This window comes from Buceros rhinoceros, unplaced genomic scaffold (assembly GCF_000710305.1).
Source record: "Buceros rhinoceros silvestris isolate BGI_N320 unplaced genomic scaffold, ASM71030v1 scaffold17729, whole genome shotgun sequence".
In the NCBI taxonomy this organism is placed as follows: domain Eukaryota; kingdom Metazoa; phylum Chordata; class Aves; order Bucerotiformes; family Bucerotidae; genus Buceros; species Buceros rhinoceros.
Genome location: NW_010432324.1, coordinates 28077 through 49646, shown reverse-complemented (window position 1 = coordinate 49646; position 21570 = coordinate 28077). Strand labels below are relative to the sequence as shown.

General features: G+C 44.1%; 1 protein-coding gene across 1 annotated transcript in view; it reads left to right on the top strand.

Annotated features, from left to right (window-relative positions):
* The window catches only part of PRKAR1B (protein kinase, cAMP-dependent, regulatory, type I, beta), a 92994-nt gene that overhangs the window by 67548 nt on the left and 3876 nt on the right, over nucleotides 1-21570 (top strand). Inside the window, exons 7-8 of the mRNA XM_010143743.1 lie at nucleotides 3253-3313; nucleotides 6681-6802. Coding sequence (XP_010142045.1) covers nucleotides 3253-3313; nucleotides 6681-6802 — 183 coding nt within the window. The remainder of the gene's footprint in view (nucleotides 1-3252; nucleotides 3314-6680; nucleotides 6803-21570) is intronic.

Genomic DNA, 21570 nt, shown 5'->3' with positions numbered 1-21570 from the left:
TCCAAGCCATGGAGACAGAGCCTCAAAACTTCATTCCTGGATGAAGTCTTTGAGCACACAGACCAAAAGAGCCTTGGCTGTTATTCTTGTTGCAAACCAGGTCTCACCTACTGTCTTCTAAATCCCTTTCAGCTTTATAACTTTCCATTCTTCTTCCATTCGTCAAATACCTGTGCTTCAGATTTTTTTTCCCTTTGCATTTCTTAGCTGTATTTTCCAAACAGAAGCTCATTCTATTATTTTCTACTCCCATTTCTAACGTCTCCAGGTCCTTCCTTGTTCTTTTCCTGTTCTGGCACGCTTTCATAGTATCTCCTAGTCTGCAGATATCATTACTGTCTGATTTGTTGCTGCTTCTTAAAAGATCCATGAAATATTGCATAAGGACAGACTCAGCACATGACCCAGGGAGCGTGCCAGTTGACACTTGTGCAGAAGTGACTCGAGGGGTAGGAGAAGAAGTTAGGATGGTGTTCATACCGTGGCCTCAACAATTTCTGTAAAGCGACTAGACCAAATACAAGTACAAAAAGGACATCAGGAGTCAGAGGTGATAGTATGCCTGTGGGAGGGGATGAGAGGGCATCACGCCTGAGGGAAGGGATGCCATCCAGAGGGGCCTGGACGAGCTGGAGAAGTGGGTGAAAACAATGTGCCAGTGAGCCAAGCTTCTCCTTTCTGGAAGAGAAACTGGGATCTGTTAGTGCTGAATGGGATCCAACCTCGTGTGCTCTGAAAATGCAGAGAAAGCTTCTATGCCTTCCTGGGCACCCTTAGGTGCAGCTCTGCTGTCTGGTGGCTCATTTATTTGTCTCCTACAGGAGAGATGGCAAGTTGGCTGGAGCTGTCCTGCAGGTTGAGTCCATGAGCCGTCAGCTGGGTCACCTGGGGTTTCAGTGCCTGCGCTGGGAAATAGGACTCCCAAGCCTCAGCCACTGGTTCTTCCCTAGTCTCTCGTTCTCCCTTACCTTTGTGGCATCATTCTGAGATATTTAAGGCAGTGTAGCTATGCATTAAGTGGAGTCTCACTGAGCCTCTAGATACCCTCACAATATAAAAAATTGTAACAGCGCATTTAATTAATTCTTTCCACTTCAGTTCTGCTTTTGCACTTGTCTTCAGGCTGGATTCTGTACCGCTGCCCTGGCTTAGTTTAGCCAAGACGTAACACACCTGTTTTCCAGTAGGAAGTGATGGGCTCTTGCTCTCCGGGCCAGGTGGGATGCCTGCAATTCTTACCTTCCTGGGTCTTGTCTGCATCTCTAAATACTTGAAGCTGTGGTCAGGCATCACTTATGGCTACTGATTACTGCTTCTTAAAATTCATCTGTGTCCGCGAGTCATTTAAAAAGCATTTTCCACATCTGTCCCTGAGTGCCCCAGCCCATCACGCTAAACCACCAGTCTGCTTTTCCGCAGCTGTCAATTTTGCTGGTCTTGTTTCCACTCGATTGCAGAGAGGAAAGCAACAACTACGCAGTGTCCAGTTTTCCATTCTTTGTCTTGCAGTGAACTGTCAGGATCTGGCGTGCTTTGCAGAGCCTCCTCTGTTTGAAGTGGTTTTTTTTTTTTTAATTTTCTGGCACTTCAAATGCTTTCAGGGGCCCCAGAGGCTGAGAACCAGGTTTGTCAGACAGAGGGGTCAGGCAGGGGTTACCGATGCTATCGCTGAGAGGCGAACTGTCATCACCAGACTTGGAAATTATGAACAGGGTGCGGAGGGGGAGACCTCAGTAGCTGGTGCTGCTGCTGATCCAAGGGGCACCTGGGAAGAGTAGCAGCTCCTGGTGGTGCTGTGGCTGTTTTGGAGCAGGGGAGGGGTTTTGGCCCCAGGAGACGGGTGCAAATGGGAGCTCTCCCCAGAGGAGAGCACCCAACAGCTTCTGGCTTGTCAGAAGCAGGAGCCAAAGCCCACTGATGTTGGTGGAAGGATTCACATTGCTTTGGTGGTCGTTGGATCAAGCCCTGCCTACACAAGGACGAGGTTTAATTCTTCATTTTATCTTTGTTCGAGTACACCAGCCTTTCCCTTTTTCATACTTCTGAATGCTTTCTCAGTGAAGGATAAAATGGTTCTTCCTTTCCTTTCTCAATTCCCCACTTTCTGCCTGTGCTTCCAGCCCTTAACGGTGCTCACTTGGAAAAGGAGGAATAGAGAAGTGGCTTTTCCTATGGCAGACACTGACATTTGCTTCTGTCTTCTACACCCAGCCTGTGAGCAAATGCCATCTTTATTTCCCCTGTCTTCAGAAGGGGAATGTATCGTCTTCGTGCTGCACTCCTGCCTTGTAGGTTTGACTCGCAGGCATCAGGCAGCCTTCAACATCCGCAGGGAACCTACCCAGGCAGAAGCGATGCAGGCTGTCATCAAACAGCGTGGAATAAACCGCACGGTACCAAGAAAGACCCTGGTGTTCCTCTTTGGTACCTGGGAAGGTTTTCTTTAAGTAATTTGTATCACTGCAGAAGGGCTTAAGGATGAATTTATTCTTTTTGTATTGATAAAACTGAATTGAATTTATTCATACCTGAATCTCCTTCAAAAATGTGCGCTGGACTGGCTACGTAGGGTTTCTGTCTTTGGTGATCAAAAACAAAGTAAGCAGAAGATTTCTTAGTAATTTATCACACAATAAAACCTTAGCAGAGTGGGAATGACTCTGCTGGTGCTGCACAGACAGTGATGGATTGTCTGCTCCAAAATGCGTAAATCTTGTTAAAATAATAATATGAATAGGTTGCTGAACAGTAACTATACACACAGCTCCATACGGGATATAAACCAGGTTTACAGATAAATGCTTTTGGCATTAAAGAGGTTTTAACCTAAAAAGATGGGACCCATGAGGGGGACATTTTAAGTTTTATCCTACTTTTTAATTGTAAATTCTCTGCTAGCAGGGCCTCCCTGGTAACAGGATATATATTGAATTAGCTAAAGAGTTAATTGATGAAGCTCTGGCTTTAAAACGAGTGCCTGTAAATAATGGATACAATTCATCCATGGTGTCCAGTAACACCAGTGAAGCCAGTGAAATTACACCAGGATAGAATTTGATTCCTTCTGTCTTTGCTTATCAGCAATACAACTTGCCCAGACATTTTATGGGGAAACATTTGCTTTAGGCTGTTTATCCTGGCGATGCCTAAGATTTGGAAGGAGAGGGAGAAAGAGCGAGCAGCTGTAGGAAGAAATCACAAAAATACTGTGTGTAATGTTCTACCTCCTTTTTCTCTCTCCTTTACCAACAGGGCAGCACGCTGAGAAAGCGGAAGATGTATGAAGAATTCCTGAGCAAGGTCTCCATTTTGGGTCAGTTCCCTTTGGACTTGCCTGTTAGTTCTCTGTCACACGTGTTGGCAGAACGAATTTTGGTCTTTGATGGCACGGTGGAAGCAATGGTGGTCAAACAGAAGGTCTCACGGTTGTGCTGTTTTTGAGGGAGTGAAAGTGCAAAGGGCCCTTTTTAGGACTTGTTTCCTCATTCTTTAATATGCATTGAACATGTGTTTGAAGGACAGATCTTCCCTTAAATACGGGAGCAGGCATGCACTGGTAACCTTTCAGTAGCTGCTGCTGCTGCAGTAAAGATCCCATGCATAGAGGAGAGAGCAGTGCAGAGAGATGAATTTGTCATGAAATCTGGTTACCTCCTTCCAGGTGACAAGGGAGAAGCTTTTTCCTGCAAGAATTCTGTATTTATGTGCACTAAACTCACGAACCTTACAAATCAAAATGAACCCATTTTTTTCTGTGTATTTTATAGCCCTGTCTCACATTCTTAAAACATCTGTTTAGTTCTTGTCCGTGGATTTTGTTTCCCTTTGATTAATGTGATAGCCACGAAATTTGGACATGTTCTTGATGGCCTTCAGTAGGAAAAACAACAAACCCGTAATGCCTGACCAATCAATCACCATTAGGAGAACAAAAGCTTCTAATAAGGAGGACAGTGTTAGACAGTACAATGGAATGTTCATTCTGTAGGAGAAACATCAAGTTTCTGCTGGGGCTATTTTGAAAAAAACAGTTCAGGACTATTTTGCTAAATAATTAAAGTATTTCTATTTCTACTTACACAATTTCCGTTCCTTGTTTATGGTGTTCATCTACCATTCGAGCTTAGGTACAGGAAATATGAGAGAGTCTTAGAGAAAATGTACTTGACCTTCTGAGAGGTGCTATCCATGACATTTGCAATTATATTTGTATGCTTAAAGTAAGGTTAAGTACATTGCTCACTTATTAATGCACGTTTTCATCATTTAAATGCTTTCTTTTGTGCTTAATTTATATGTTCCTAAATTAAGAGCACAAATTACAGCAAATGACAAAGAGTATTTAAAGAAAAAAGGATCTCTGCACCTGCACTAATGAGGAGCAATTACAACAATGAGACATCTCAAAACAATTTCAGAGGAGAAAGGTTATTCAAAGATGCGCTTCCTTAAACACGCGGTTTGCGATGTAATTATACCCTAGTTTATAGTACAGCTCTTGAATCGCAGTGAAAAAAGAGGAAGGACTTCAAGATTTGGGCCTTTTTTTAAGTACGGAAAAGCAGTGGACAAAATAACACGTCATTTCAGGAACACGGCAAGTTTAGGTGAAATGTGTAAGGAGCTATTTCACATGTCTAAAAAGCAGAGGACACCTGGGAAACAAAGATATTTTAGAAATCTCAACACAGCACTGAGAAGCCAACTTCACTTCATGCCTTAATGTGGTCAGAACTCAGTGATTTCTTGGTGGAAAAACCTCCACCTGCTCCTTATATAGATTTTTTTCAAGGCCTGTCTAGTGTCTGCAACTAGCCATGTAATTGTAAGAGTAATTATTCTTCTAAAATCTGAGGATTTTTTAGATTACCAGTAGCTGCTTATAGTGTGTCAAACAAGATATGAGAAAACTAATTGTTTAAGTCTTTCTCCTGGCATTTCGTTGAGTGTAAAGCCGTAAATTGATACATACAATTTAGAAACTGCATGTGGTCTATTTGATTTGACACTTGACTTTGACTCTGCAACTAAACCTTTAGGAGTTTTGCCATGTGCAGTGTCGTACAGAATGCTCTGTTTGCAAGATGTATTTGTAGTGGTACCATTCCCTTAGAAGAGAGACGCTTCGTGACTGGAGCTAGAATTAGCTTTGAATTTTTCATAAAGCCAACTTAAGAAGATATTTCAAGAGACTCTTTCTTTTCATTGTTAATTACTGAGTTCTTTCTTTTTTTAAATGAAAAAGCCTACTCTAGTCTGTATGAAAGAGTTTTATGCTTATTTTCAGTCAAACAGAGCACTTTTTGAATGGTGCATTGGCAATATGGGCTTGGTCTTTGATATTCTTGCTTCTGCAGCAAAGGTCACAAATGCAGCAGGAAACAACAGCAACAGAAAGTGGCATGAAAACAGGAAGATGTACGTGTGCCAGGCAGCTCAGAACGTACCTTTGGCGCACTGATCACTTCAACCTGGTTTTGTCACCAGGCTCAACGTGCACTTCTGAGCTCAGCCAAAAGGCTTTTGAACATCTAAAGAAGAACTCTTACCCCCACACAGTATTTCTAAGCAAAATTTTGAACAAGGTGGGGAAACCAGAGCCCGAGAGATCAGCCCAGATATAATCCTGGTATTAGAAGACATGTCTTGACTTAGTTCAATAATTTGTAATAAATCAGCAGAGCTCTGGTACGTGAATTTTAGCCCAGCTTTTTGAGGCAATGAAGGTTTATCATTGTATCATCTGTTTCTTTTAATAACCTTTAAGCCTGTCACTTCTTTCAGTCAAATCTGATAAAAGTACAGAAGTTCAAGTTGTCTTCAGTTCTCATGGAAATGGTAGAGGAGAGACACAGGTTGGCAGCCCTCCTCTCCCCGACGGCAGGACAGGTAAAATTCATCCCTTAGCCAAGGCAGGAGGAGGAAGACAGCTGCACGGTGAGCAGCCCTGGTCGGCTGTGCAGGCTCAGGGGAATTGTGGCAGCTGCAGGTGGGTGATGAGGACACGGAGCCCCAGGAAGCGGGCTCTGCTAGCCCCACCGCTCAGAAAACAGACTGGTAGCTTTTTCTTAATGACATTTATTGTGACGTTTAATAACTTTTAAGTGTGGGAATGAAAAGAAACCCACTTTGTAAACCATCTCGCTGAGCTTCTGGTCTCGCTGCCAGCCATGCCACCAGGGTCTTGCTGTTGGCTTCAGTCGTGCATGGTCTCACCCATCTTTTAGACTGGCACTTTTGCATCGCTTATCTAGCAGGTCGTCAGTAACCTGCTGAGAGCAACTTTGACAAAAAGACAGTAAGACTTTTCTGGCATTTGGTGGGGGATGTGGTAAGAGATCGGCGGCGCTCATGTATTGCTGGTATCGCCAAACAGCTCCTAGGCTGCTGCAATCCGCTGCAGCATCAGGGCAGCGCAGATCAAATCGCAGGCAGAGAGAACCAGAGCCAACTTCTCCTGTCCAACTTTTAAGATTATTATCTGAGTGATTTCTAAAGTCTAAAACACAATGAATAAATACATTCATGTTTCCCAACTGGAGGTTTGTGGAAGTGCCTGGATGAAAGAAATGTTTCTTTTACAACAGAAGCAGGCATAGCAGAGCTGTCAGTTTAGATACAAATCTTCAGCCAAAGCTGGAGTCTTTTATAATAAAGCTTTATGCTCTTCAATATTTTAGAGTCCCTGGACAAATGGGAGCGGCTGACAGTGGCTGATGCACTGGAACCTGTCCAGTTTGAAGATGGAGAAAAAATTGTTGTGCAAGGAGAGCCTGGTGATGACTTCTTCATTATTACCGAGGTAAGATTGACATCCTGATAAGCTCTGTCATTTCCTGGTAAAGATCAAGACTTCACATTAAAAGACATTTGGGTTCAGTTTGATCTCTTACCTCATTGTAAAACCTGAACTAAGCCCATCCAAACCAGGAGAATTACTCAAAATTCAAAATTCAAAATAATTCAGACACCCGTTCCGTGGAAATGTTTTGGGCAGGACCATCCCTAATTTCCAGTGAATTGAAGACGCAGAGGAATTTTGAGGTGTGCCTCGTGTCTTCACTGTTTGAAGGTTTGTTTTCTACAGAAGATTTTTCTTGTTCCAAATTGCCAGTGCCTCAGCCAGGCTGGCCATCCACACGGTGCATTGATCATTGTTCCCAGAGACACGTACAGGGGAAATCACAAACGAACATCTGTTAACTGGAGCAGGAGACCTGATCTGAAAATGGATAATTTGTTCTTTGTTTTGCCTTAAACTCACTCCAAATGGCTGAGCCATTTTCTTGTTCCTCTCACACAGGCAGACAGATCTGTCAGGCAGCTGAAAATGCTGACATCTTTTTGGGAGATTATCTGACACTTCAGTTCCACCATCTCACTTCTGCAAACAGATGCTGACGGGGTTTTTCCTCCCTCTCTGACATAAATATTTGGACCCTTGGTATCTCATACAAATACCTAAGCACTGCAATATAACAAGTTTAAAAAAGACTCAGACTAACAAGATGATATTAGGATATGATTGTCTGTGTATTGGAGTAGGAGCTTTTCAGTACCAGCTGTGAGTGTTCATACCCAAATATATAGACTGGGAATGACAGACATATGGCTGGGTGGTGACAGTTCCAGTGCACCTGCCAGGCCAGATGCTGTGTGACCAGCAACAAGGCGGTGGTGGCAGAGGAGCTTGGAGGTGATCTGAATCCCTCCCTGAGCGAGAAGGTGGGTCAGAGGGATGTGAGGAAGCTGGTATCATTGTGTTGTCTTGGTATCCAGGTGTAGGTACACAGACTACATCTCCACCAGGCTGCTGTGTTGCGAGGTGATTTAGGAGGAGAGAGACCCTGCACCGCGCAGGTCAGAAAGGGCTTGTACTGCACCCATTCCAGATGGTTTGTAGGCCAACACATTTTTCTCTGCTTGCTCCTTATCTGTGGATTTTTGGACAGGTGCCTCTATCCAAGGCAGCCAGAATTTGGTTCATAATCAGTATCTGACACTGAAAATTCCATCCTTCTTTCCTTGCGGGTGTTGGAAATATATATTTTATTTATGAACATAGTTTCTCTTCTGATGCTAGCAAAATTGTCAGTGCAAATAACTGCACCAGCATATCACACAGCTGGACACTAAGGAACTTTAACGCGTTACGAGCAGTGCCCCTTCTAAACAATAGTTTCCAAAAAATAAAAGAGACTAGGTATTAGATAGGGATTTTTATTTTTATTAACAAGGTATTTAGTATATAAGAAAAATTTAGGAAATACCATGTTTTTTCAGACATATGGAAGTTTTAATTCTACTGGTGTTACTAAGTGAACAGTTACTCCTTGCAGCAGCATGAGAATAGGAAAACCCAATTTTCTTAGCCATCGAATCCCATGTGGAAAATTGGCAGCTTGCTTAAGAATTACCAAGGGCCTTTTTTTTCCCCCTCTTGATGGAACAGCTGTTAAGACTTAAGTGGGTAGAAAAGTATTAACACTGCGTACTGCATATCATAAAGTATCTGCTCACCTCACCCTTCCACTATAAATCTAAAACCGTTTCTCACTTTGGAAATTGCCTAATTTCTGCATTAAAGAGTGAATATCCAGTATCAGCTATTTCTTGTGCTGCAGTAGTATTTCTGCCTGCTCACACGTAGTTTAAGCTTTGTATTTTAAACCTGATTTTACAGGACTTTACATCTTTGATGTTAAACTTTTCTGCAGGAGAGTTGATGCGAGCCGCCAGGAACACATGATTCTACAAACTGGTTGAAAGTAGTTTTGGCTGGTTTGGTGTCATAATATGTTGAAAAGTCATTAGCTTCTTGCATGTTTTTTGATGTTTGTGGCCTTATAAGCCAAAACAGTAGAAATGCAGCCAATTTCTTTGGCTGCTGTATATGCAGAAACCATTTCATCTGTCGCCGGAATGCAGTCTCCTTTGCAGCACGGTATGTCCAGTGGTACAAAGCTAAAACTTGGCCACACGGTCACTGGGCAAGGTACTCACTTATTATAAACCACGGTCATTCATGGCAAGCCTGGACAAATCAGTTACCCATTTTCAAAGCTTTGGTGCACCAGCATCAACTGATACTGGTTCCAAGTGGCATCTTGTGACTCCTATCACAAAAGCTTCTCTAAGACACCCCGGACTCACATAAGAGATTTTATTAGCACAGTTTTCTAAGAACTTCATAAATTAATAACTCATTTCTGGTCAGCCCACAATGCTGCAGGCTGTGACATCCCTTTGGGATACCAGCTTTTAAGTGTATTGGTCCTGCAGAAGGACACAGCCTCCAAGTGAACGGGCACCTTCAGGATTTGCAGGCTGAAGAACAACCATTAAACCCCTTTGAAAGGGGGTCTTCCAGCCTCAGACATGATCACAACTGCAATTCCTGCTTAAAACCAGGAATATCATCCCGGTTAGTATGGACAAGAATAGTCTCCCCCTTCTGTCAGGCAAGCACATTCATCTTTTCTCTGTTTTTCTTAGCACAAACCTTTTTTCATGGCTTTCTGGTCACTGTCTTACCTCCAGTGTTGCAGAGACTGTAGTAGGGTGCAGGTTATTTGAGGTGCAGGCTGTACGCATGAAAATGCTGCAGTGCCCCATGGAGAGCAAGGCTGCAGCAGGAGCTCAGCCAAATTATTAGAAAAACAGAAAATATGCACAGGGAAGAGTCACAGGAAACCAGGGCTTTTTAAGTTCACGGCTCACAAAACTGTTTATGGTTCATTTTTTTGTTTAAATATCTAATGAGAAAAGTATTACCCTGAGATTCCCGGGCAGTACGGTTTTTCTCCACAGGCACCAGTAAGATGTTTACTTGCAGCAGATTGGGTGCTTTTCCATTTAGATCTCAAGCGGCCTGCAACAAGATTTAGTTTTAATATTTAAAGGCAGTGATTTTTTCCAGAGATAGAATTATTTTAATGTTTATACCATATTCCTTAATTTGAAGATAGGATCAGAAGTGAATGTCTGCTTACAAAAGCAAAGTAACCGCTTCTGTGAGAGTGATTTACTGCCCTTGAAAATGGTAATTAAAGAAAGAAAAAAAGAAGCAGCTCTGCTGTTTTTGCGTTTTCAGATATTTCCAGGTCTTATTTTCCCACTATGGTTTTCACACAACAAACTCGGGCTTTCCCAGACCAGACAGATGTGGAATGTATCTGCTGGATTCCAAGGTCATGGAATTATCCCATATGAGATTCCTGGCACGGAGGTGAAAAACTTTAAGCACCATGAAACAATTGTTGCCATAAAGAATTATATTTTGGCAAGCGTAAATCATAACAGATGTACAGTTTCTAACAAATAAATTTGCAGTTGTACTGTACACTGCCACACTGCGTACCCAGCAGCAGGGAGGATTTATTCATCTGACTTCAGATAATGCAAATATTTTTAGCTTGCATTTTAAAGTGGTAGCTCGCAAAGGCATGTGAGCTTTGCGGAGTTAAATATCCCAGCAAATGGTAAGTCCCTTTAAATGAAATGCCAGCGGAACGGGGGCTGATTTTATTCCCAACTCGTGCTTTGCCACTGGCTTCAGCTCCAACAGGAGTTCGAACTGGTGTAGTAGTGCTCTGAAACTGGAAAGAAGTGAGGGGTTTGCTGTTGTCTAGGTTACTGAGAAGGTAGTGACAGTAGTATTAAAAATAGTGGTTGTGATCATGTCCCACTCTCTGAGGTTGAGCATCGAACTTACCTGGGTGGCACAGTACCTCCGAGTCCATAACGCAGCTGCCAAAACCAGGGGGACCTGCAGCTGTGAAGTGCCTGCTGGCCTCTCCAGCTCTCACCCCTCCCCACCTCAAATCGTTTGGGTCAACCTGTCATGACCGAGCACCGTATTCAGGACATGAATATTGTCACGGACTTCACCGTCTGCGCTCCGGGAGTCTTTTAATCTCAGCTGCATACTGAGAGCTTGCTGAACTGCTGCCATATGGCCCTAGTACTCCATAAAGTTTGACATGGCTTAAGAGAAATGTGTGCGCAGGCACAAACGTACACAGGTGTAGGAGGGCAGAACAGCAAAAGATTTCTAGCGGTGCCACACTGCGCCCGGAGAGCACAGCTTGTACCTGTCCTTCAAACGTGCTCCCCGTAGCTGTCATCTCCTCGGAGGACAGTTTGGTTTAAGTGGTGCAGAAAGCAAAGAAACAAAACTGCATGAGAAGTAAAGCATTTCCAATTAATAGTTTGTCGAGCTGCCCAGTGATAGCATGCAGCAGCCTAAAAATAAAAGACCTAAAAATAGAACATAATTCACAGGAGAAAATTCAAGGAGAAATGGACCCATTGTATCAAGTACTTTCACCTTAGATTTTTGGTTTTAGCTTTAAAAACGAGTATATTTAATTGCAGATTAGCACTAACTTACAGGGGGTAGCTGCACCCTTCTCTGCAACTTCGTTGTGAAAAAGACTTTAAAAAGCTGGGGATTTGTGTTCTTTGTTACTATCCTGCGGGTTAGAGAGGAGGAGAGTCAGGGCATCTGCTTTCAGTCTCATCTGTATTATCAGTTGAGTCTGTGGGCAGGATGTTACCCTCCCTGCTTCCCAGTCAGTGGGAATAATCCTAATGGCACTTCATAAAGGTGAGAAAAAGTTTAATGGGAAAAGGCACGAAGCGTCCATTGGTACTGCAGCAGGCAATGGGAATAGCAAACCTGACAAACGAGGGAAAATTCACTGCTAGTGCAGAAATCCTTCCAGAATTAATGCAGAGAGCTGCCTTGTTGGCAGAAATGAATTAAATTAATTAGTAGTGATTATTTGTTCAGCACTATTCTTGGCTGATCACCTTGAAAACAGCCTTTTAATCCTCGGGAGCTGCTCGCTCTCATGCTGATGTTGACATTTCAAGTCAGAGCCACAAACTGGCTCCGGTCTGGGCAGGATCCGCTGCGAGTTCTTGCTGAGAGCGTACTTGAGATACTGTCCTGTAGGTGAAATCAGTGTTTCCAGCCTCGCTGACACTCTTGGCATGCTGTGGAGCTTCTCTGCACAAATGCAGTTCAAAGCCTTGTTAGGTGGAACAGTGTTTGTAAACTCTTCCTGCCATGGTAACATGCACCAGCAGAGGAAGGTCTAACTCGGAAGGGTGCCCCATTCTTCACAGAATTGGGCCTTTTTGTAGGAAAAGTCGGCTTGAGTCTTAAATTGCACAACAAGCATCTGAAGATTTATGATTTAAAAGCTCCTTAAGAAGGAAAAGAAAAAAGCAAAATAATAGCCCAATTGTTTCCTGCTCGAAATTGTTGCTCTTTGACTTTCTAACCTACGAGAGACCCCTTTGGCACCTACCCCTGCGACAGGCAGGAGAACTACAAAGTAAACTTCTTCCGTATGGTTAATGAAGTCACTGCCTTAGGCACACTCTGCTATCACACCTGATAATCTCTTTAAAAACACAGTGCGATTAATTATTAATTAGGAAGATGAATGTTGTCTAGAAAAGGAGTTTCAAAGGCTACAACCCGAACTGCGTAGTATTACCGGGATTTTGTTGATACCGAAGATGTTTGTCAAAGGCAGTCTACAGCAACTCCTAATCTACCTAATAAACAAAATGCACCGAATAAACAGAGCCAGCCGGCACCGAGGGCTCTGCTTATTTTTAGCTGCAGAGACATTGTTCCCGTAGAGCTCTTACAGGAAAGATACGTTGAATTTTCGTGGTATCACCTGGTTGTGCTGGAGCAACAGCGTTTCCGTTGGCGCTGTGTGCAGGATGGCATTTTTAATGGCCAGCTGCTGTCAACAATTGACAGTTCAGGGTGTGCTTGGGTCCCCTCCTGACTAGGGATGGAGGTGAAGTATCTTGTTGAGTCAAAGAGACTAAAACATCAGCTTAGTCCAGCTCTTGTTAAACTCGGTTTAACTTTGACTTCCGCGGGCGGTGGATCAGGCTGCATATACATGCAATATCCATATACATGCGATCTTGAGTCTCTCCTCTGTCAGGAAGTGCCGGTGTTTTACAGGAAGCAACTGGCTGTTCTTCCCACCAGCCGTGGAGAACCTGTCAGTGACTGCAGCTTTTGGCCCTTCCTTTCAACTCTTCCTCCGACTCCACTAATATTCACCCCAGTGCAGTCACCTAGGGGAAATTCTGCAAAATCAGATGCCTCAGAAGTGGTGCCTTTTCTTAACAATTTTGTGAAACTCCAGATTAACCAGTATTTCCAGCCGATTTTAGAACTTTGCAGATTTTGTTCCTCATTTGTGGCAGAAACCAGGACAACTGTATGTAAATTCCGTGAGTTGCTACGAACCCAGAGACTGGAGAATAATGTATAATAGTTTAAAAATGTACAGTTAAAAAATACTGTCAAACCCAGTCGTGACTCAGTCTGGAGTCCAGAATCAGGATTAAGTCCTCTTGCATCATCCATTAAGATCAGCTAGCTTTTATGTTAAGGAAACACAGCTTTTTAAAAAGAAGTCTGATGGGTGGGGAGACAGCGTAAAAGCAATGTAGACAGCCCCTAGTTTGTTATGGAGAAGAGTCCTCATCTGGATTGGCACATCCAGGTAACATGACCAAAAGAGTCATAATAACTGTGGTATATAATGTATTTTATAATGTATGTATTTTAGCTACTTATCTGTCTTACATGAACATCTCATGAACTTCGCAGGGCTTATCCTCGCTGCACCCGTGGGATGAGGTGCGTGAAGCAACCTCTGTGTTGTATGGTGCGGTCTGAAGCACTGGCTTCAAATAGTGACGGTAGTTCTACAATCCTGCTGAGAACAATCGACAGGAATTAGGCACCTGGAAGGTCTGGATCTTCCTGGTTTTGCTCACAGAGGCCTCAGGCAGAGAAGCCTTATGGGCAGCATCTCAGGCTGACACATCCACACACCCCTCTTTTTCCTTTATCTTAAATTTTACTGCCCAGAAATGATGGGTGTCATTTTCCTCTGCAGGTTGTGTGGAAATCACTTGCACTTTGTATCGCTGACTAAAATTTGTTCATTTCTTCCCTCAGTTTTGTATAAAAGTCTTTCATAAATCAAAGGTTGGCAAATAATAGAAATACAAGATTATTTACTGGCTAAAGGAATATTTGCCGTGTCTTTGGCTACAGAGTTCAAAGGAGTTGTCTCCCCTTGGAAAGGAGCCCTGGAACTGCTGATGCTTAGCTGTAACATAAAAGCCATCCCAGGAATGATGCTATCAGCAGTCCCAAGGGGCTAAAATGGCAGCTGAGGAGTGATGTGCTAGTGGTCTTCCAGGACATTGCGACTGAGACCGTTGCTTATGCCAGCATCATGAGGTACATGCAGGGCTTGCCGTGTTACTCGGTGCCTCTGGGATGATGTTAAACTTACCCCTTGAAGCGATGCCACCAGGAGGATGCAGTGTAGCCGTACTATTCTCAAAGGCTTAAAAGTAGTTTCCATAACCTCTCTTTTGCACATGCTATACCCAGCGCAAAAAAAAAAATGCGCGTGAACGTTTCCTGAGTTCACTTTTGACATGACAACTTGTGTAGGAGTCTTCAGTCTCATTCAGCTGTAATTTAAAACATCTGATCTGTAAACCCATAAAATTGAAGTTTATGCTGGAAATACAGACACACCCTGGCCTCTTACCACTATGGGAGATGTGGAAAACTGGGAGATCATTTGGTGTGCAGAGAATAAAACCCAAGGTTAGTAACTGGCAGTTTCATTCTTACTATATCCACATTCCTTTTGGATTTCATCAAAATCAGAGTGCTGGATTTTCTCCGTGTGCAAAACAGCCTGTGACTTCTTACTTAGCCAGTACCTGCTTTAAGGAGTGGTTGATGCTTTGACCCTTCTCTAGTCTTGTCCAGTGTCTTCCTACCGTGGAAGTCTGCAGAAGCAGCGGAGGTTTCATTCCCAGGCAATGGCACACCTCTCTGCGTGAGTAAGGAGAGCAGCACAGGCAGTTTATCCCTCAAGGTTTTCAAGAGGTTCTCAGGATCCTTATAAGCTTTTTTGGCATTGAAGACTGAGCCCACAAGCCCTGATTCAAAGCACTTAGTCAATGTGACCAAGAACTTTACGGCCCAAGGCACACAGAATCTAAACTGAAATTAAAGGCATCGGCTGTGTGAGGAGCTCGGTGCTGCGTCCCGAGGAGTACTTCTCAGTCTTTAAACAGAAATACTGCAATATAAACAAGACCTGAAATACAGCAGTGTCCACTCTGGTGGGAGAGGAACGGAGAATTTCCTAACCCCTGCTGGAGTTCATCTCTTTCTCTGGATCACGTTAAAGCTGTCCCTTACTGGGATGGCTTTTGTCCCTCCTCTGCAAAGATAGCATTGAGATGGCTGCAGATTTGCTGAAAGAACATATATTCTCGTAGGGCTCGTTCATTAGCTGAGGTGTGGATTTTGTGGAGCAGAGCTCTCCACAGTGTGCTCCAGGAAGAGGCAACTTTGAGCACAGGAGGTTTTTTCTTCAGAATTTCAGAATTTGGTCCTTTGAATACACAAGATTCACCAACTGAAAGGATTTAAAGAGAGCTTCCCATGGGGGATTTTCCTGATCTCTGTGATAAACTCTCTTCTATCCTTCTCCCAGTTTGCTCCAAGTTTTATTTCTTGCTCGGAAGCTGTTGCCCGAGCTGGCCGCAGCTGCTCGCCCAGCCCTGGCCACAGCATTAGTTATGAGACTTTAATGACGATGCCTGTCTCAGCCTTTTGCTTGGTCTGGTTACTTCAGCATCTACAGAATGTTTTCACAAAGAAGCAGATGGTGGTAGGAGTAATTGGGCCGTAAAACCACATTAACAGCTAAAACCGATTTTCACCAGGAAGGATTTTGCGGGCAGGGTGAGGGAGGTTCATCACTGTTTTCTCTCCCGCACATTCAACCCTGCCCCTGCTGTAGGTGGTGGTGCTCTGCACTGTCTGCTTCCAGGAGATGAGCCCTGTCAGGTCAGTCACAAATATGAACAGTTGATGAATAACCCATTATGGAGTCACTTTTATGTTGACTCAGTGGACGTTTCCTGGCTTCAGAGAGAGTCAAGATAATGGCTGGCTTTGTAGAAAGAAAGAATCTCTAAAATGCAACATTTTTTTTCCTTTGTGACTTTTATTGCTTTGTACGCTGACATATCTGAGGGAGGAAAACAGCGCCTTGTTGCCAATAATCCACAGCGCTTGGCACAGACCGTCTTTAAAATCTGGCACGGGGATGAATATTAATTCAGTTGTTTTCCCACAGAAGCTACTGATTAGTCAAGGCCAAGTATCACTGAGATGATTCATTAAAACCCGGCATCTGAGCCCACCTTTGCTGAGCGGATCTGCTTTCCGTCACCCCTGCGGCGACAGGTGGACTGAACGTGTAATGAAAGGGGCAACTAAAACCCTAGAACGGAGCGGAGCTACAAATGCGGAGGGTCCCCAAATGCTGGGCTGCGGAGCAACCGCTTCCCAGCTTTCTGGGCACGGAGCCAGGACAGCTAGCCAAGGAGGATCACACCCCAGGCGAGGGTCTCCTCCCATGCCTCAGAGCTGGTATCCTTATCCCTCTGTCACCATCCCCTCGCTCCCAGGCTTCCCAGTCCCAGTTGGCAACCGATGGTGTGGAGAGAAGCGTGGGACTGCTGTGGCATCGGGGCTGAGGAACACCAAGGCCACCGTGGTGTCCCTCTGTCTGGTGATGGGGGATGATGATGACTCTTGATGAAACCTTTGAGTCCCCCAGCACACGATTACATCTCTGTTGGACACCTGCGTGACTGAGCCTGATGTGAGGTCTGCTGCTGTGGCTCAAGGGCAACATTTTGAAGTCAAAAGATTATAAAATTTCATGTTTTGATTCTGAAAAGCCTTTGAACAGAAAAAGCTTTAAAAAACCCCAATTTTTAATTTTTCATGCAAACCCCCACGGGTCTCCATGCATGAAGCAAATTGGAGCTGGTGCAGTGCGTTCTGCTTCTTTGGGCTGTTCACTGTGTTTACTGGTCTCTCTCTCTGTCTGAATCGTCATCTTCCACCTAATAACAACTTATTTTACTTCCAGTGGAACACGTAGGTACAGCACAGGTTTAACGCAGACTGTATCCAAGAAACAAGCGGAAAATTGTCTGAGATCCTGCAATAGGAGGATGAAGAAAATGACTGAAAAGGTCTTGCCATGTCAAACATCTATGGTTTTAAATACCGAATGATCAAGGCAAAGGTGTTTCCTGGTGATTAATGATGGGCTGGGTGTAGTCATGTCTGGGCCTTAACCCTGGCCTCTCGTATATCCCTAGGAAATGCCCCGTGGCTCCGTTGTTTGTGCAGTTTTAAGCTGCACTTGGTTTATGATTGATTGTCATTTTTAAAAGGCCCTTTATATTTGTGGCTACTCTGGTGATTGCTGTAGACAGCTTTGTTCCTCGCTGTCGCGTCTGGATGTTATTCCTAAACTGATGTAAATGTCCCTAAGTGGGAGGAGTGGTGGAAGTTCAGGCACAGGCATGGTGGGCTTAGCAGGTGTGATGCAGCTGGTGCACACGGCGAACTGCGGGTTCTTTGGTGTCAGCCGTGGCTGTGGAGCTAACCGTGCCGGCTGCGTGGTGACGTTTGCTTTCCGTCCGTGCCAGACTGCAGCGTGCATTAGTGTTGTTGAGAGTTATGGCCAGTGAGGACACGATGCGTTAATGCTACAGTTACAGCGCCGTGGGAATCGTACACGCGGACACTGTAGTTGATGCAGTGTAAAGGCACTCTTTGAGCCCTGCTCTCTCTCAAGGAGGTTGATGGGTATCACGGTGCACGTGGTACCTATCTAATATGGGTATCACGGTGCACGTGGTACTCTGATGTGTCTAACATGGGTGTCATAGTGTACACGTGTTACTCTGACGTGGCCTTTTGAGCTCATCTGACCTTGCATTATTAACCCTAGTGATACTCCCGAGGTGCTGGCGTTCGGACAAACCACTGAAATCAGTGGTGCTCAGAATTTCCAGAGTCACCACCAAATTTAAACAGCTGAATGTGTAAAATATTTGTTTTTAAAACCTCTCAGTAGCTCATTAGCTTGGGCATTGTCTCACACCGTAATCTGTAGTGAACCCTAATGGATGCAGAAAAGACCTCGCTTGCTAGAGATAAGCAAACCAAACAACCACCGCGTTAACAGTTGGTGCAAACCTGCGGCCTGTTGGCACAGCCCTTACCGCTCAACAGTCACTGCAACAGTCGTAGAGGGTGGACAGGGATGGAAGGGAAGTTTGCCAAACTGGACCGCAGTTGTTTGAGGTTTCACATCAGACAACAGAACTGATTGAAACGCTCGTTTTCTGAAGCGGAGGGTGCGCCATTCGCTGACAGACCTTAGCAGGTCTCCCCAGGCAATTACTATTTCCCGGAGTTCTGTAGCATCGGGAGCTGCAGCTTTCGACTCTCCTTAAATTAAGGTAATGATTTGGAGAGCTCTGTGAATGACCTGAATCACATCCCGGAACCAGTAAGCAGGCAGATATGATTAAATAAAGTGCAACTTAAGATGGTTGTAGCTATTACAGTGTAAGAACATTGTCCAGACAGTGTTTGTAGATAGGTGAGAGGTGTATTTTGTTAGGTATATCTGCAGAAACAGGCAACTTGAAAGAGGCTTGTGTGCCCAGAAGCTCTTCTGCCTTTTCTGGCTATGCGTGATGGTCTAATAAAAGATATCACTGCCACAAACCCTGTCTTGCTTGCAATTAAATACAATACTCCCGGGATCACACGGTGTGAAAGATCCTGTAATTCATTTCAGAGCTGCCGTAGCTTCCATCCAGCCCCGCCTGCTCCGCCGTGTGAACAGAACACTTTATACCACCCCACAGCCTCCTCCTTCGTCTTTTGTGGCAACTTCGCAAAGATTAAATAGCGACGTACAACGAGGGTTTGTGTGACTGTGGAGTGAGGGGAAATTTATCTTTTGAATGTGCGAATTATGGAGTGTGTGGATTAACAAAGTGAGAAAGAGCAAAGGTATGTTCATCGTAGCAGCTGATAGAGTTAATAGCGACAGCAGATGGATCGGCCTGACCTTTTCCATCTCTGATTCTATAGGCTGCTCTGCTCTTCTCTAGGGGATGGTGAAGAGGAAAACAAAACAGAAAAACTTTCTAAGCTCAATAAATAGATAAAAATGTAGCATTTTGAGGGCATGGGGGAAAAAACCTGCCTTCCATGCTTTGCTTTAAAAGAGCAGGTAAGAAAGTATGAAATAAAAGCAGAAATAGAAATAGTAACTTCTGCTTCAGAAAATTAAATTTTTTTTTTTTAAAGTAGAAATGTATTCTGTATACTTAGTGTGTCAAAAGGACATGGACATCAACATTGCACACACTCATGGTAGAATAGATATTCTTCCATTTTAATAGTAATAAATAAATCCTTTATTACAGATGGAGCCTTACTGTATTTTTTACTGATTGCTAAATCTTTAAAACGGGAGGTTAGACCAGCAAGAGCAAAACATCGTCAAGACTGACTTTTAAACCAAAAAGGTTTTAAAACAGAATTTCGCTCCCCAGGCACCACCCCTGGTGAAGAAGCAAAGTGCACAGCCTGTCCCACCCAGAGGTGACATGGACACATCACTGTCCACCACGTTTTGCCTTGTGCTGCCCGGGAATGATCCCACCCGATCTGCTGAGCTGGAATAGAGCAGAAAATACAGGATTTCAGCTTCCAGCATCCTGGATGCTCCCCTTTTGTAGTCGGGCCACTTAGGCTGACTGCTGGCTATCGGATTCATACTTCAATATAAAAACAGGGCTCCTGAAGCACTGACTGTTCCTAAGCACTTGCAGGGTAACGCCTGGGAATCTCAGTGTTGGTCCAGGTGGGTCACTCTACGCTGCAGGATGTCTCACTCATCTGCATGGTCAGATAGTTTAAAAGTGAGACATCTATCAAAATCTCATTACTTCAGAGAGGATGGGAGCTCATGGATTATAAACCTTCATTTATTTTTTATATCTTAAATTATGGTGCTGTAGTTAAGCCATAAATTTTCACAAAACAAACTGCTGATGCATTTGAAAGAGGCAAATAAATACTCTCAGCACTGCGACAGAACCGTGATAGAGGGAGTGAGCAGGTGCGTGGGGTGAGGGTGGTGGAGAGGTGGTGATGGCACATTGCTTTTGGAACTGCTACTCTTGTTGTTTCTGCAATCAGATGCCTGTATTTACTTGGAGGAGAGGAGAGGAGGTTAGTGATATCGGTTTCTGGGAATACAGGCACTCCCCACTGACTGAAAGGGAATATTCCTGGATCCACCAGAGATCATAACTTCACTCCCCGGCGTCTGCAACAGAAAGACATGTCTGTCTGCCCCCAGTTCAGTATCATCACAAAGTGCTGATTTATTAAATGGTGTCAAACGCCTTGAGAGTCTTCGAGCCTGTGCTCTGCAGGTTTTGCTGGGTGGTGTAGGAGGCTGAAGTGGCCATCAGTGCACCAGACTATTTTAAATTGAGCAGCACGGAGTAGTGTGATCCTGCAAAGCTACGATCGTGCCAAGTTTTATGTGCCGTTTTGTGTGGAAATCTTTCCCACTGAGACCAAATGCTTTTGGGAGTGAGAGTGATAAGCCCCTTGAATCCTTGCTCGATAATGCTCGTACCTCCTGGGACAGGGCTCGGGAGATTTATTCATTTATTATCATTTATAGGAGGGGGGGTTGCTAAAGCAGAGGATAGAAAGCTCAAAAACCGCATAGGAAAGATTTGACAAGTAAAGTAAAATGAAACCGTGATGAAACCTGTGATGGGAGAAAGGGTAGGGGTCAGCACCGAGTTCATTTAGTGTGACAACTTCATGACGTATATAGGTAATAAAAGATTGTTCCTGAGGATATTTTTCTGTATTATTTTATTTCTGTATTGTTTTTGCCCTGGTTACACTGGTCACCTACAATTGAACTGTTCCTCTAATACAGCCAGAAGAGCATTGATTCCAGAGATAAGACACGCAAAGCAAAGGTGATTCAGACAGATAATTATAAATACACCTTCTTTGTTTGGTGGTGCGGGCAGTCTTCCCGTGAAGGTCACTCTGACAATGCTCCAGGATGTACTTGCGAAGCTGGTGACTGGTGCCACAGGAGGCCAAGGGCCGTAATCAGATCTTACATCTGGGTGCTCACTGACAGGGTTTCAGGAAACTTCTTTTGCTCCACGATAGACCTGTTCTCACTGGGCAATGGGAAAAACCTGTGTGACTTAAAACAAGAGTGGAAAAATATGTATCTGGAATATGCATTGCGTTATCCTGCCAAGCCAAGTGTTTATTGTGGACGCCAGACATATCTGTCCTCCTCCAAGAGATATCATGGTGTTTCTTGGATTAAAAAGGTCGGCTGTAGTGGAGCAGTGGAAGAAATTGCTTCAGAAGACTGACTTATTGGAGTCCTGTATCATACAGACCCTGTCAAAAAATATTAGTCACAATAAAAGCTGACACTGGGGGAGATGAAAGCAGTATCACTTGATATTGTGGTTACCTTTACGTCAGCGTGCTCAGGGTGGGCAGTGGGGCACTGAGTCCTCTCTGTGTTTGACCTGGGAGGT